The following is a 16,599-nucleotide window of genomic DNA, read 5'->3' on the forward strand; positions in this document are numbered from 1 at the left end:
ATGATTGAACCTTTGTTTCAATGTCCAAAAATACACCCTTACTTCTATAACAAGTAGACATTTTCCATTTTTATAGAACCCCTATTTTTTTTTTAAGTTAATGTGAAAAGTAATTTGTTTTTATATCGTAATGATGTGTGAAAAATAAATTAAAATCACCAAAATAAGTCTAGTTATAGAAAATAGGGGTATAAATTGAAAGTCTAAAGTATATTTTAAAAATACAAAAATCAGGTATATGATTGAAAAAAGTTTTTCTAGTCAGTTTCAAACGATTCAAGGTGATAGCTCCATTGCAGCAAATGTTATTGAAAAATAAACATGCGAAACTGCTCATTGAACTGAAAACTAATAGTTCCGTTTGCGAAATATCGCAGCTGTGTTTTTGTTCGTAAAATTTTCTTCTTTTTTGTTGTATTTCCGTTGATTAGATACAAACTATTTGTAATGTTTATCACTGTTTTTGCTACCTTTTTCCTTATCGTCTAGACCCCTAAAGAGAGTGTGATACACCCCACATCCTACTACACGCAGAAGCAAACATTCATCACCATTACCATTGACACACTAATATACACAAAACAGACCAACTCTCAACATGGCAACGAATTCACATGACCTGGAAGTGGAAAAGAAGTACCTGGCGGATATAGAACGTGCAAAGGCGCTTAGCCTTGAAACGCTCGAGCTGGAGAAGATACGGGCGAAACAGCGCCAAATGACACCGGAGCTGGCCAGCAATCCGAAAGCCGTCTCGCAAACGCTTGAAGAGTATCGGGCGTATCTGCAGCGTCGTGTCGCTTGCGGTACTGGCAAAGTTCCAACGGCAACGTCCGGCAGCAGCTTGGAACCACCGCCCGGTACAGCGTCGGGCCCGGTACGACGGCACAGTGATTGTCGCAATCCGGGCATACAGGGGCCGGTGTCGGGCAGTAATGGACAGGATGAGGCAGATTTAATATCATTCCAAGCCGTTCCGAAACCACCAGATCCGAAGGAAGAAGCACGAAACAGTCTGAAGGAGCTGGTCGAACAGATGCATCGGTAAGTAAGTGAGGAAGTCTTTTACTTTTCCTCAAAATTGTTTAAATTTTCGTGTTTGTTCCTTTTTAGTCTGCAAACCCAACCTTCCGCCGCTGGTCAGTACACAGAGCAAGGCTTTAAAACACAGCGCAGTCTTAGTATGTCTGCTGCAAGTTATGGGTTCCAGCATGCACCATATCAACCTGCCGTAATGCCACAGCAAACTGTTCCACAGCAGCTCCAGGGACCGTACAATGCCACTTCGATGCAGCTGGTACCGTACAATAGTCAAGCCTCGAAACCGAAACCTCTCACACCGGAGGAACTTCACCGGCTGTACAATAGTCCACCGTTGTATGCCGTCGCAACGGCCGGAGGACCTGCAGCAATGGTCGCACCACCAGTTTACCCAGGACCAGGTGTTCCAGCTCCTTCCCTGTACCCTGGAATGCCCACGTACGGCACGGTTCCGGTGGCTAATTATGGCCCAGCGACGTCACTACCTCAAGCGGCACCACCTGTTGCACCGGTCCAGTACGGTGGCACACCCGGCACACCACTGTATCCTTCGTTGCAAACTGCCGGAATGAATGGTACGGCAACACCATCCATTACTAATCCGGAAACGGCTCTGGTGCACGTACCCAAACTAGCCACAACGGGACGCTCGTACTCCCAACCACAAAGCGTCATCGCGAATGCTCTCAAGCGTCAGTCATCCCCGGCAAGGGAACCGACACCATCAACCAGTGGTGTTGTGCTGCGGCCAAAAAGTGATCCAACCGCAGCATCACAGCAACGTTTAGGTGCCAAGGGTATCGATCTGATCGATCTAGGATTTGAAGACAATCCACGGGTGTCCGTGTTGGAAGCGTTCGATCCGCTGCTGTGTGGGAATCGATCATCCAGTGGTAGCAGTGCGGATGATGATAAAGGTAAAATCGCACACTAAAAACGGTTATATGGAGAGGGAAGAGAGATAGGACACAGCAACGATGAGTCAAAGGAAGAGACAATAAGTAATTAGTATTAGCGCACACATACACACGCACACACTGCCATTGTTGTGACAATTAATTGCTCAATTCATGCTTCTGAAGATGAAATGTTGATTTTAAGAATGTTAAATGTTAGTTTTTGAATAATTTTCCTGATTGAAAAGAGCCTCAGAACTGCACAACGGTACGCAAAGTATTCGCAATCATTATTACTACTAGCTTAGACTTCCACGATTTGAAAAAGAAATTTCAATTTTTTTTTTTTAAGTGTCTCAGTGTTCTACTTAGAACACGAAATAGTACACAAACAGTATCGTCAATCACATTCAACTTGGTACGCTTAACAATTCGCACAGTACTAGACTCTAGCGCGACACAACAAACTTGTCCGTGCCGTAGGTCTATGTTTCTGTTGATGGACGGCATGTGCTTACACCTCCGCACCACACATTATAATTATCGTTTAGAATAGCTCTTCAAGCACAACAAAGCGGGGACGTGGGACGATACACACAAGCGATTCAGTTTTTTTTTTTGCAAGCTGATTAGTACCGGCTTCCGAACTGCTTAATTCTTGTTTATATTTTTCCCCTTCCTAAAGTGCAGATAAAGAAAAGTGAGAGAGAGGGAGCGATTTAATTACACAAACACTTGTGTGTGAAGAAAAGCGCCTTTTGGTTTGGTTTAGGAGTGTTTCTATTGGTTTTTTTTATGAATGGATTCAAAATGTGTGTATGTGTTAAGTGATTTTCTTTCGATTAGTTGAAAGAGCAATACTGTTATTTTATCATGTTTGTATTTTTCTTGCATAGTAAAAGTGATTTAAAGTGACACATACGAGTAGAACATACCCTAGCACTTGTGTTTTTTTTTCTTTTTTTTTTGCATAAAACGATGCTTGCATCGTCTTTATCTTAGTCTCAATCTTATCAGCTTGCATGGGCTAGGTTTTACGCTCTCGCGCATTTGTTGTCACACGTTTACTGAACTACCGTCCCATAGTGGGTGCCTTTTTCTCACCAAAACCTAGCAAAAACCATTTGTTAATAGGGTAGATCTTGTTCCCGCCTCAAGAAGTATGTCCTTAGAAAATGTGTGCCTTTTATACGAAACGAAACTGGAGAGAAGCGGTCGTAAAAGTTGCAGTAAGAAGCGGTAATGTTTCGCGTACTTTCAAATTGACGTAGGGTTTAGGGAACAAAAGAAGCGTTACGCGAGGAGAGTTGACGTAATAATAGAGGAACCGTCGAAGCCGAAGCTTCGTCGTACTTTTGCTAGTACTTGAATGGTTTGATAGCGTCGCTGTCGCCCCAACCAGGTGGTACAGGATAGTGTGTAGGTTTTAGGTAGGAGAACTAAAATCACAAAGGAAAGGAACCGAACGGTCGGTCATTATTGGTGTAAGGAAAGCCGTAGAACAACAGCAACAAACCCCCAAATCGTGTAATAAAGCTAGTATTCTCTTCCCTCTTCAGTAACCATGCTCGCAAGTCGTACATGTTTTTCCTCGTTGTGATTGAACTGTTTAAGCACACAAGTGTTGCTGGTCGCTAATCCGACAGCGTGTAGTAAAATGCTGAAAATATTGCGTGTGCGAAGATCGTTCTGTGCTTCGAAGATTGGTAGAAAGTCTGGAGGTTGGAGCGGTTATCCCGCTTTCATTGGTTTTCGCTTTCTGTTAACGGTTTTCTTATTTGCTTCTCCTCGACAGATGACACGGCCTCAACGTACTATGAAGATTACGATCCGTTTGATTACATCTACACCGGTGGGACGCAGTATTCCGATCCGGTGTACGAAGCTGTCGTGAATCGATCACTTTCGGACAAAACAGCCACACCTCTATCACCACCAGCTTCGCTGTACGGCGCCATTGGTGTTATTCCAGCCGGCACGCCAAGTGGTTCACTGTCCGGAAGTTGTTCGTACGGTTGGGTTACGGCACCAGTAGAAGCATCCACTTCATCCCCAGTGGGCCTCGAAGATGGCGAACCTCCACCATTGCCACCACGCAATTCAGCCGGCGGCTACTGCCACACGATGCTCCGCGGTGTCCCTGCTGGTCAGCCGGACGACCAATCAAACTATGAAATCATGCAACGGAAGCTGGCTCCGGCAAGTGGCGTCGAACGGCGCACTACACCCTACAAGCTTTACGAGAATGTGGTAATAGCGAAGAGCTACGATAAGGAATTGATTGCGTTCTACAATATGGTGAAGCAGCTAAGAGGTTTGGTTAAGCGTGATTTTCATCGTAGCGAATGAAAAGTATGTTTTCTATACATGGTTCATAACTCTCTATTGCAGCGCAATATCGAAGCGATGATCATACGACAAACGTGGGACATATCGTTGCGGCCGAGTTCGAAAGCCGTTACGTGGAGGGAACGAGCATCAAGCTGTTGGTACATCCGGCACTCGATTGCTTTGCTGGTGGTGATCAAACGAAGGGGCAAATTGATGGCTATGGACCACCGATACCATTTACCTGTGATAGTGAGTATAGCTGGAAGCGTTTAGTAGAATTAAAACTTAAAAAAGTGTCCCCAAATTGTCACGCTTGCATTTAATATGATTTTTTTTAATTCCATTGCTACGTCCCTTGATTCCAGTTACGACAACGGTGGAACATGTGATTGCCCAGGTGTACTGTGCGCTTGAGGGCCAAATCCGCAACACGGTAAGCGATTACGCGCTGAAAGCGATCGGCATCCAAGAAATCCTGTGCGTCCGGTCACGCCTCAACCAGTTACAGTGTGTCCACGACAGCATCAAACTCGAACACGACGTACAGCTAGGATTTATACCGAAAACGGCACGCACGATGAAAGTGATCGCCCGCACGGCACAGGACGATACGAACGAAGCGGAGATGCGGTTGGAGCATCTACTGCCCAAAGAAACGGCCAATGCGATCGGCTACGATGATCTTATGATACTGCTAGAAACGCTCGAAGCGGAAATTGATAAACTACAGTCATCGGCGGATGATGGTCCCTCTGGACGGACGATCCTCAGCTGTTCCGGTGTGATACAGGCGGTTAAAGCGATCTGTAATCTGCTAGGGCCACTGGATACGCTGGAGATTGCAAAATCGATTGAGGATTTGAGGACTTGCTGTGATCATGGACAAACCGTTTACAGCTATCGGGATAGTGTGATGGAAGAGCAGACTTACAACAATGGTAGTTTGGCGATCGTGTCCGAAAGTGGGGATTATGCGGAAGTGAAGCTAAGACCGCGTACCATCCCGGAACAGATTCGCTACCGGTGTAACGAGGTACGGCACGCCATTCAGAGTCTGCTGGAGATCTACGCGCAAGCGTTCCGGGTTAACTTTAGCGTGAATGTGCCGGAGTACAATGTGAATCCGATCTCGATCTGTAACATCTCGCAAGCTGTAATGGTGAACGTGTCCTGTCTGCATCGGCCACCGATGCACTGGCGGCACGATGAGTACAATCTTGGTGTGCAGATCTATCACGGAGCAAGATACATTAGTGAACCGTACGTGGTGCAGTGTTCGAATGAGCTTTCCGGCATATATCCGCGACTTACGTTTAATTCGTGGATAATGTTCCGCAATCCGGTGTGTACGTTACCTCGCGAGGCTCGTCTAGTGTTGGTGCTGTATGGGTGTATTCGCGAACCGGTTGATGGTGGTGGAAGTGATGGAGGAACGTCGGCAAACGCAGGGAATGCAGCAGGGGGGGTTGGTGATTCTTCCGGTCCCGAAGGACGCATGACAAAAGTTGAACTTGGATGGAGTTCTTTGCAGTTCTTCGACTTTGAGCGTAAAATGGTCCAAGGCTCGTATCTACTACCGATGTGGCCACCAACAACGGACAAATTCTTCGGACCAGCACCATCGAAAGGCACGTACCCGATAGGAGGCAGCTATCCGATTCTTGGGATTGAAATTCCCAGCTACGGTGGAGCAGTTGTGTTTCCGGAACCGATACGAAACTTACCTCCGGTAGTTCAGCTAGACTTCGGCAGTCTGGATCGCAACCTGCAGCAGGAGCTTATAGATACAGCTGAACAGGGTTATTCGCCAGATAAGCTGGAAAAGCGTGAAGTTCTTTGGGAAAAGCGTCACTATCTTCATCGATTCCCGCACGCGCTGCCGAAGATATTGCACGCAGCGCACAGCTGGGATTATGCATGTCTGGCTGATCTTCACGCGCTCATAAAATCCTGGACAGTATTAAGTCCCGTTCAGGCACTTGAACTGCTATTGCCTCGCTATCCCGATTTGGAAGTTCGTCGTCAAGCCGTGGAATGGATCTCAGCAATGGCGAATGACGAGTTCGTGGACTACTTGCCACAGTTGCTGCAGGCTCTGAAACACGACACGTACGAAGGATCTCCGCTGGCCATGTTGCTTCTGAGGAAATCGCTCGAATCGCCAAGGATTGCACATCATCTGTACTGGTTGCTGCTGCACAGCCTTCCTGGAGAAGCTCCCCAGAACATGATCGATGCCCAGGAGACAGCTTGTGATGAAGTGCTTATGAACCAGGCGCGCTATCACAGACGCAATCAGCTTATGCTGCGAGCTCTGTTGGCGATTTGTGGAGAAAAACTAACTGGAAGGTTCCTCTCGCAGAACATTATGTGTAAGCGATTGGGTGAGGTAGCACAGAGCGTAAAGCTGGCGAAAGACTCACATCGTCTGCAGGTTCTAAAGCAAGGCCTAGAGTCGGTCAATCAGATGCTTATCGACAGTCCAACCGTTCTCCCGCTCGAACCCGGGGCCGAAGTGACTGGAGTAGTCGTTCGCAGTTGCAATTACTTCAATTCCAATACACTCCCGCTAAAGATAAATTTCGCCGGACCGGATAAGGTGATTGTACCGGCCATATTTAAAGCAGGAGATGATCTACAGCAAGACTCGCTAACAATACAGATGGTGCGCATTATGGACAAGATGTGGTTACGGGAAGGGCTCGATCTAAAGATGGTCACGTTCAACTGCGTGCCGACTGCGTACAAGCGTGGTATGATAGAGCTGGTCTCCGATTCGGAAACGCTGCGCAAGATACAGGTCGAATGGGGTGTTACTGGGTCGTTTAAGGATAAATCGATTGCGGAATGGCTTGCGAAGCAAAACCCGAGTCAGCTCGAATATCAGCGAGCGGTCGATAACTTTACCCGTTCGTGTGCCGGCTACTCCGTCGCAACGTACATTCTCGGCATTTGTGATAGGCATAACGATAACATTATGCTCAAAACGTCCGGCCATCTGTTTCACATCGATTTCGGCAAGTTCCTCGGTGATGCGCAGATGTTTGGCAATTTTAAACGGTGAGGAAGGAAGATTCGATTCTTCTGTGCCAAATTTTGTTATTATTTAAAATTCTTTTTTTTTTATTCTAGTGATCGAACTCCATTCGTACTAACGTCCGATATGGCGTATGTGATAAACGGTGGCGATCGGCCCTCGGCAAAGTTCCATCAGTTCGTGGATCTGTGCTGTACCGCTTTTAACATCGTTCGGCGACACAGTGATCTACTGCTGCATATGTTTGCGTTGATGACAACGTCAGGAATTCCGGGAGTTACGGTAGAGGCGGTCAACTACGTCCGAAACGCATTACTTCCCGGACAATCAAATCCGGAAGCAGCGGCTACGTTTGCGAAAATGATACACATATCGCTCAAATCGTGGTTTACGCAGTTCAATTTCTTCCTGCACAACATCGCCCAGATGAAGTTTTCGGCCGAAACGGGCGATGGAGAATTGTTGAGCTTTATTCCTCGTGTTTATACGTAAGTTGGAGGCTTTTCCTGCTCTTACTTTTGTGCTAGAAATTCCAAATTATTCTGACGTTTCCTTGATGTGATTACAGAATGGCACAGGATGGCCGTCTCAAGACGGTTTACGTACACGGGTTTCAGAAACGATACGATCAGGAAAAGTATTACACATACATTCTGCGGGTGGAACGACAACATCAGCCGGATGCAGCCTATCTGTTTCGCTCGTACAAGGAATTTTGCGAGTTCCATCAGAAGCTCTGCGTGCATTTCCCGCTAGCCAAATTGCATAGGTAAGTGTGAGGGATTAGTTACGGTTTTGTTTTGGTTTGATACAGTATCAGCATTTAGCTAGCGATGCATACCTTTGACGTGATATCATAACATTTGCTACTGATAATTTGATAAAGAGAGAGAGTTTAGTTTTTTGGGCCAAAAACCCGCATGACTCACGCGCTATGAATCAGTATTTTGTTTACATTCTCAAATCGCCAATTATTCCACTTTCCTAAAACACTCTTTCAATCGAAGATAAGTTTCAAAATATTTATTCATCATTCTGGTTTCAGTTAGCACTAAGTATGTCTAGGCAGACGTTTCCGACGCGTTTGAGTCACTGGCACGTGCTCTTGGTGGTGGAATTTGAGCCGGTGGATCATTCCAGCCAATGTTTTCCAACTGTCCATGCGCTCGTTGATTTCGCATGCCACGAAGTGTCCTTGGTTGGGCAATTGGTTCGGGAAGGTTGCGTGGAGGTTCTACTGCTTGTGTTCGCAGTGAAGCCGGAGCATTGCGTAGTACTTCCGGATCGATTCGCGTTTGTGCGGCTACTGTTTGATTAATACTGGAACGATGCTTTTGAACAAAGTCCCAGTTGAAATCATCATCCGTATCGGAATCGGAATCTTTCCCGTTCGACACTGTAATAGGAGGTCGTTGGTTGTCTGTTATGGGGAATTCCACTATCTTACGCTCTGAAGGTGTAACGGGAGTATCTTGTCCGGTGGTAGCTCGTATGGACCTTGGTGGAGGTGTAGGTATTGTCGAAACCATTTCGTTCGGGAATTCGACCATACTCGATGTGGCCTCCACAGGTGTTTGTGGCGGTGGTGGAGCACGTTTTTTAAGGATTGATTTCGGTTGGGGAGGAGATGTTGGTAGATTTGATATGCTTATTACTTTTAGCATTGGTTTCTGCTTTGGTAAAGGCGATGGTAATGGTGACGGTGAAGGGGAAGGTGATGGAGAAGGTGAAGGTAAAGGTGACGGAGAAGGCGTACGGGTTCTAGTAGATGGTTGTGAATCAGGAGCAGGAGAGCTGGAAATGTTCACCCTCTCGAATATCGTATCATCTTCAGTCGTCTTCAATATAACTGGCTCTCGGTGGGGTAGTTGAGGTGATGATGTCTCAGGTCGCGTCGAAATGTTATCAAGCTCTGAGCCAGGACTAACAGGTTTGCGCATCTTCACACGTTCGAAGATAGCATCGAAAGAATCATAGATCGGTTCGTCTATCTGCTGCTCTTCGGCCGCTAGTGGAACGATGTAATCCGGTTCGGTGCTAACTTCCCGTTTGACAGGACTTGGAGCAGTTTCGCGTAGGGGCAAAGAGTTACTAGAGATCGTTCTTGGAATCGGTGCAATCGGCACTACATGAATAGGCGATGATGGAGGCGAAGATGCCGTTGCAGCAACTCGTGGAGCAGGATCACTTAAAACTTCCACCGATTGGGGTGATCGTAGTTCGTGGAGCTCTTCACCGAAATGTTTGCTCGCATTGTTCGTAACTTCCTCGTTCGCTAAGTTCCCTAAAGATTTCGCCTTGGAAACCCCCTTTCTGGCGGGTGGTTTCGGTGCAGCATAGTTCGGCTCGGGTGGTGTGTCGTAGTCAGCGGCATTAAGCTGCAATCGTTCGACTGGAGGACGTACTATCTTATCAAGGCTATCGGCTTCAATGACGACATTGCTCATGGAAACGGGTCTGCTAACGGAAGAGATGCCGGTAGGTACGACGGGCGCCGTTGACCGTGTGGCACGTTGTGCTGACACTCGGGCCCTTAGCGTGGAGGAAGACGCGGAGGAGTAGGAGTTAGAGGAAGGACTGTTTGTAGACGTGGTTGGTAGGTTGCCGTTTGAGCGAATTGCTGAAATTGTAACCGAGGGTGGAATTTGTAGACGTTGGCAGTTTGGTGTATAATAAGGTTCTTGCAAAATGTACTTACTAGTGCGAGCGATTGCTTGTGGTGGAGGCTCCCAGTAAGACGAACGCACGGGTTCAATGTAATCCTCGAAGTGTGCGCTCTGTCGATAGACACCGATGACAGTTCCTGCCGTTGCCTGTTTTGGTTGAGATAGAGTATGCAAGACACAAAGTTAGAGCCGAATTGCGACGGGAATTCGTCCAAGTTACACCTCTTTCCGGCGAATATCCCGTTCCGGTGCTGGAGGCATCCCATCGAAGGTAATCCTTCGTCGAAACCATTTCAACTTCAACCCCATCTTGCGAGAGAATTTGTGTGAGTACCGTTGCAGAAATTACACGCGACTGTTCACCAACTCAAGTGTTAACAAATATCCGTAGAACCTTCCGATTGTGATGACACTTTACGACTGATTATCAATCCAAGTTCGTCGGTAACTTTGCGGACTGGTCTTCTCATAGATAATGGTATCGTGGAAGAATGAAAGCAACCAATGTCACCCCCCCTACACACATTGTCGTGCATTGGGGAAGGTACGTTGGTTTGGCGGTTTGGTCGATCGCTTGCCGCCGATATCTTATCATAGAATTGTTTCAATGAAATAACCAACGAGGACGACCACGACAATGGTCGATATAAAAATGGTTGAGAAGGTGTTTGAGGAAATAGAGCCCTGGGGGATGACCACAAATTGCGAAGAGTTATTCCGATGGGGCCAATCGTTCTGCCCGTAGAGGATAAGTTTATATTCCGGATCACAACAATTTGGGGAACACTACAAACACAACTCACAAAGATTATCAATAGAAGATTGATAAAGCAAACTACCAGCATACCTCTCATATTAGTTTTATCAGCATATGAAGGGCTTAACTAGACATTAGAACAACTAATGCTACATGATTGTGAAGGATGAGGAAAAAGCTGGAACTTACACAATACCAGGTATTAAACTACAGCAAAGCTTAATGTTGTAGCAATTTTCGTTATCTTAATTGGCAAGTGTTCTGCTGACTTTGGCGGCGCTTTGATAATAAGTACCTCAGGCACGATGACATTCACCGTGCTCACCGTTACAAATGTTCTAATTCCCGCTATCAATCCTTGCTCTTCTGTTTTCTTGCAGTCTGCCCTCCGGCATCCATGTCGGTCGCTCGAACGTGAAAGTGGTCGCCGAACGTCGTCTTCCAGAGATACGCCAGTTTCTCATTTCGTTGTTTAACTCGGCAGATGAAATTGCACATTCCGATCTAGTTTACACCTTCTTCCATCCACTGTTGCGCGACCAACAGGAAGCTGACATAAATTCGGCCAAAGTTAAAGGTAATTTAGCCTATCTCACTCTTCTTGGTAAATTTAACGATGTCTTCCTAAAAAAAATCGCTTCTCGCCGTAGGTATACCGGCAGCAATGGAAGATGGTCAACCACCGCAGGTTGGTGGTAAGATAAAGATTTCAATGCAATACCACCGGGACACGCTGATCGTGATGATTCACCATGTGCTCTCGCTGCCAAACACGCCCGGTGGTCAGCCACCGAACACGTACGTAAAGGTGTACCTCAAGCCGGACAGCTCGAAAGCGACCAAGCGCAAAACCAAAGTGGTGCGAAAGAACTGCAATCCTAGCTTTATGGAAACGGTGAGTGTTGTTTTCTATCTAAGAACAAACTTGTATGGAATGCTTATTTGATTCCTTTTTCGTTCCAGTTGGAATATCGACTCCCGCTCGAGTTTATCCAGAAGAAGGTGCTGCAGGTGACGATCTGGTCGCACGACTCGCTGCAAGAGAATGCATTCCTCGGTGGCGTTGAGCTACCGCTTGCCGAAATAGATTTACGGCGCGAAACGGTACAGTGGTATCAGCTCGGTTACCTGTCGCGCGTCTAAGCCGGGAATCGGGTTACAGTTTTTTTGTTTATTACCCTTTCTCATATTATTCCTGTTGCTGTGCATTTCTTTACTCTAAGTGGTCTTATTTTTAAAACCCCGTTTCTGCTAGTTTGTCACAGTATACTCAAAAGCCAGGGAAGAGAAAGCGAGAGAGAGAGAAAGATAGAGAGAGGGGGAGAGAGAGAGAGAGAGAAAGATTATAATCTAAAACAGGGTTGTGAAATTGAATGTGTGAGCGTGATTGTTGATATGCACTCTAATTATATTCCTGTTACTTGATAGCTGCTTAAACAACACATAGATACAGATAACATCATTGCAATCATTTCATACCTTAAGAAGAGAATTAATTTCAGGAACTAATCGCTAGGTTTATGCTTGCCAACGGAACACTCTAGTTAAAAGCAATAGGAGTTTTTGCAGGAATTGTCTATATTTTGCATGTATCTTTTTTTCACTTTTTGCTTCCATAAGGAACTTAGAACCTATAAGACACACGCTATACACAGATCAAGCTGCCGGGAAAAAAGGATAAGATTATGATGTGCATTGGTATAGTTGCTTTTTGTGCTTTCGTAGCTACCCCCTACGTGTTGTGTTAACAAGAGGATATTTTATTTATTATTGTATACTGCACATCGAGTGACACAGGGAGTGACATGTACATACCAGAGTTTGTGTGTGTGTGTGACCTGATGTTGATCGAATCGGAAGAAGAAAATTGAAAAGAAAATATATCTATACTAAATCAAAAACATTTCACCGGTACGGAATGAAATGGCGCCCTTCAGGTAAAAAAGTTTGCAAGTCTTTGCACATGCATGCGAAGCACGCGATGATTGGCCCTCGGAAGCTATGCGGTGCGAAAGAAACGAAGTATGTATGTGCCCGATACGAGCGGATGTGCTTATCAGGTTTACAAACATCGTTCAGGTGAATATTTGTGCCGTATCGTATCTTGATGATCGTCGTAACGCATCTGATTGTGCGAGCACAAAAAAACGAATACAAACGAATCTACCGAAACGTACCGTGTAATGACAGGAGCACTTCTTGTAATGTGGTGATAGCATGGTTCGAAGCTATCGGATCGGTTTGCCACTATCGCTTAACAAGACCGATACCCAGGTGAGTTTATGCAAAAAGTAAAATATTAATAACTAACAAATTTAATGGCCGTAAATCCTCTTATTTTCTGTTGTAGTGCACCTTAAGTGCTAGAAATTATTCATGACTGTTAAGCGAAATGAGTTGTTTAACTTTAGTCCAGACACGTTAGCGACTTAAAGTAATGAAGGATAAAAATAAAAACAATCAAAAAAGCGTTAAATGTTGTAACACAAATATGATACGAGGTAATTTTTGGGTGCTTTAAATGTTCATACCTCATGCAATTTAAAAATAAGGTTATAATACCTCAAAGGAAATGATCTAGCCAAAATTTAGCCTTGTTTTTGAAGCTTTTTTTATTTATGACTTAATACAAGTAATATAATTTTCAAATTATCTCACTTTATTACATGTGCATCATGTGATGAAACCGTGCCAGTAGAAAAAATAACCTCTTAAATGATTTCCCCTATTAAAACGAATTTAAATAATTCAAAAATAATTTTTGGAATATAAGTGCAAATGCTGTTTGATATAAATTCTACTTATTTTAAACATTCGAAATCAGAAAAAGGGTATTAAAACACATAAAAGCACCATACTGTAGTAACCCTGCAAAATGGACTAAAAAGATCAAAGCTCACAGCTATGTCAAACCCGGTTCAACTTGAGAGTGTTCATCCAAGCTTCACTCACCGTTGTACATAAATGTTAACTTAAACATTTGCTGATTGTAACCATTTTTATGAAAAGGTTGTCATGGAAAGATAACTCTACACCGAAAATTTAAATTACTATTAAAATACTTATCAAAAATCGGTTGAAAATCATTCAAAAATTCTTATTCAAAAATTGTTTAGAAAAGAAGGGCAAACGTAAAGTCGTATGTCTAACGCAGAAAAGAGCGAGATATAAGGTTGTGGTTCATTACGGCAGGGAAACTGAACTTATGCAGTGGGTCGAGAGTAAAGAGCTTTCGAACATTAAAATAATTTGAAGAACTTATAGTCAAATATAAATGCGAGATAGATTAACTTTTTACCGGTTATATCAAAAAATATTGAAGTTTTGATGTTAAGTAGGTAAAGAAACTACAGCATCATAAATTAGTTCTCCGGGTGACTCAGTAACATTAATGCAAAAATATTTTTTACTATCATAAATATATTTTCTTGTGATTTTTAGTTTTCCAGGGCAATGCTATGCGTGAACAAGTATTCATAACCAACGTCCCAGTGAAGCTAGCAAGAGCGACGACGGACAATAATTGCCGGTGCGGTTGCCCAACCCTGGACCCAAGCTAGCCCGATGCGTGTGGATTAAATTATGAGGAAAATGAACATTTACTTCAGCGAAAGCAACGTTACCGAGCGGACGCACATAACGCGGCGCATTTTTTTCCGGCCCCTGTGTTGTAAACCGCGTTTTGGTGGAAATTTTTCTTACTTCTGCTATACACTGCAATCGCCACAACGTAAAGCTAGCTAACTGCCTGCCCCAAAGAGAAGGTTCACAGGGTGAAAATAGCGAGAGCAGCAAGTAAGCGCTTGGACCAACGAGCAAACCATACGCGTGGTAAAAAACGTTCGCTGCATAAGGCCGAAGCCGACCGAAACGGTTTGTCCTGTGGTTTCCCGGTGAAGAACGGGTATTGTGTGAACTGTACTAGTGTACGTGTTGTGGGGTAGTTTAAATGTGTAAAAGCTAAAGTTGGTTTTGGAGAAGTTAGTTTCGGTTGTACAATCAACTAGTGAGTTACCGGTCGTTCCGGGAGATGTAAAAAGCAAGTTGTAATTGGTTAAAATAACAGCAAAACATTCGCGAAAACCGCTGCAACACAGAACTACAAGAAGCGAATTTTCCACAAGCAAAACTGTCGCCAAGTTACGCACATAACGCACATATGGAAGCGATGCTAACGCCGGCAAACAGCTCCAGACTCCAAAACGCCCAGCTTCAGCGACATACTGGTGGCGCTTCGTACCGTAAGTTTGAAGTTTAGAAAGCTAATCATTGCGTACGAGATAATCAACTTCCCTTCTGGAGCAGCGGACGGAGCTACATAGAGGAGCAGTCCCGTATGTGATGAAGTAGTCGCACTTATGCTGATAACTGGCAACATATAATCGTGTTAACGCATTGGGCGGGCATAGTGAAATTTGTGTTTTGTTCGGTCCCTGCTTCTGTTCCGTCCTCTTTCGAATACATTCTCGAGGGGTGTTTAACCGCCATCGGCAGAAAGCAACTATTCCTAGACACTCGAGGGAAGATCCCTGCCATTCGGAAATCCGTATCAACAAGTGGTTTTCGTCCGTAGAGCGTGCGCATCGGGGTAGAGTCACGAATACTTCCGCACAGCACAGCAAGGAATTCTACGTTCAGACCGGCGTGGTCCAGTGCGTTTGGAAGTGGTGATCGATGCGAGCGAAAAAATGTTGATGAAGTGAGCCCCGAATAGCGTGCAAGACCAGTTTTCACTATCACCAAGAGAGCTGACCGTCACTGAGCCCGGCTCAGCAGAACCTGCAAAGTGTAGTGTGCGTGGAACGTAGAAAAAACAAGCCCAACATAATTAGAGCTAATTAGAGCATCAGGAAAACCTGCACCTCCGGATCTAAGAGATCCACGCAACAACGCCGCCGATTTGGAGTTACGGAATTCATTAGCACAGAACAACATCTTTGGAAAATCGAAAAAGAATATATCCGCAAGATCGCGCATAGTGTTATCAATCGCACAAAATAATAGGTATCAAGAAGTCCGCCGGAACTACCCTGTCGGAAGTGTGATTTTTTTGTTTGTTTTGGGTGTGAAGAAAAGTTGGTGGTGTTTTACAACCAGAAAGTGCTGTGCGCCTTAGGGTTGTGTGTTTTTGTGTGTGAGTGTGTCGGTTTGCAAGTGATGTGGTGCTCCAAGCATTGTTGGAATGTGTACTAAAGTACGCGACCCAGTCAGTGACAGTGAATTGATGAATTGGTGCTGCTGATGCTGATGTAGCTCAGGATCAGATTGTTGTAGTGCTGTGTGTGTCCTTTCGTAGCATCTCGCGCGAAAAGGAAAGCTAAGAAACAAGAAAGAAACCCCGCGCAACTTAAGGGAAAAAAGGGTAGTAAAGCGGAAGCGTCGTTTTGCCGAACACGGTAGTAGGAGAGTAGTAGAGCCTCCGTCCGGAGGAGCGTAGGGTGTGTTGTGATTGTATCTCTTTTTTGCTACTTGCGGGTGCACCAGTGTGTACCCAACAACGGCCGTCAAGCTGGATTACTTAAACGCGATGGATTTCGACGACGGGGACCTGAAGGATATTTGGGACACTGATCTCGATGCGGTAAGTAGAAGCATGGTTGCAAAAAAAAAACACAATTGCAAAAACAGATGTTGTGGACGCTTTGAAGTTGCTTGGTTCTAGTGACCTGGGTGGGATGTTGGGGTTATTCTTCAAAAGATAGTTCAAAGAGAATTCCCAGACACACACTCTGGGATATGCTCTCTGTGAATGCATTTCCTGTGATGGGTGTGCTCCAACACCATTGACTAATGCTGCCGCCGCAGCATCCGACGAGGGAGGTGCAAGAATTTATCCGTGGGCGACTACAGGCGGAACAGTACCAGAACTCC

At 45.1% G+C, this 16,599-nt stretch overlaps 4 protein-coding genes across 6 annotated transcripts in view; 2 read left to right on the forward strand and 2 right to left on the reverse strand.

The window, feature by feature from the left end:
- The window catches only part of LOC126568633 (coiled-coil-helix-coiled-coil-helix domain-containing protein 7), a 492,112-nt gene that overhangs the window by 105,376 nt on the left and 370,137 nt on the right, over positions 1-16,599 (reverse strand). The gene's annotated exons all lie outside the window — the stretch shown is intronic.
- Positions 593-11,877, forward strand: LOC126568653 (phosphatidylinositol 4-phosphate 3-kinase C2 domain-containing subunit beta). Its single transcript, XM_050225167.1, has 10 exons — positions 593-1,044; positions 1,114-1,958; positions 3,733-4,251; positions 4,329-4,517; positions 4,634-7,328; positions 7,401-7,793; positions 7,874-8,074; positions 11,109-11,305; positions 11,379-11,623; positions 11,692-11,877. Exons 1-10 carry the CDS (start codon positions 599-601, stop codon positions 11,869-11,871), a joined length of 5,910 nt encoding a protein of 1,969 aa, XP_050081124.1. The 5' UTR covers positions 593-598; the 3' UTR covers positions 11,872-11,877.
- LOC126568040 (cell surface glycoprotein 1-like) lies at positions 8,367-10,281 on the reverse strand. The gene is made up of 3 exons (XM_050224441.1): positions 10,194-10,281; positions 10,004-10,118; positions 8,367-9,925 (listed from the first exon to the last, which is right to left on the reverse strand). Exons 1-3 carry the CDS (start codon positions 10,278-10,280, stop codon positions 8,367-8,369), a joined length of 1,761 nt encoding a protein of 586 aa, XP_050080398.1. The 5' UTR covers position 10,281.
- Positions 16,231-16,599, forward strand: part of LOC126568053 (cyclic AMP response element-binding protein A) — a 394,830-nt gene continuing 394,461 nt past the window's right edge. For all 3 annotated transcript variants that reach the window (XM_050224461.1, XM_050224460.1, XM_050224462.1), the window contains exon 1: positions 16,231-16,309. In XM_050224461.1, coding sequence (XP_050080418.1) covers positions 16,256-16,309 — 54 coding nt within the window. In that variant the 5' untranslated portion in view covers positions 16,231-16,255. The remainder of the gene's footprint in view (positions 16,310-16,599) is intronic.

This window comes from Anopheles maculipalpis, chromosome 2RL (genome assembly GCF_943734695.1).
Source record: "Anopheles maculipalpis chromosome 2RL, idAnoMacuDA_375_x, whole genome shotgun sequence".
NCBI lineage: Eukaryota > Metazoa > Arthropoda > Insecta > Diptera > Culicidae > Anopheles > Anopheles maculipalpis.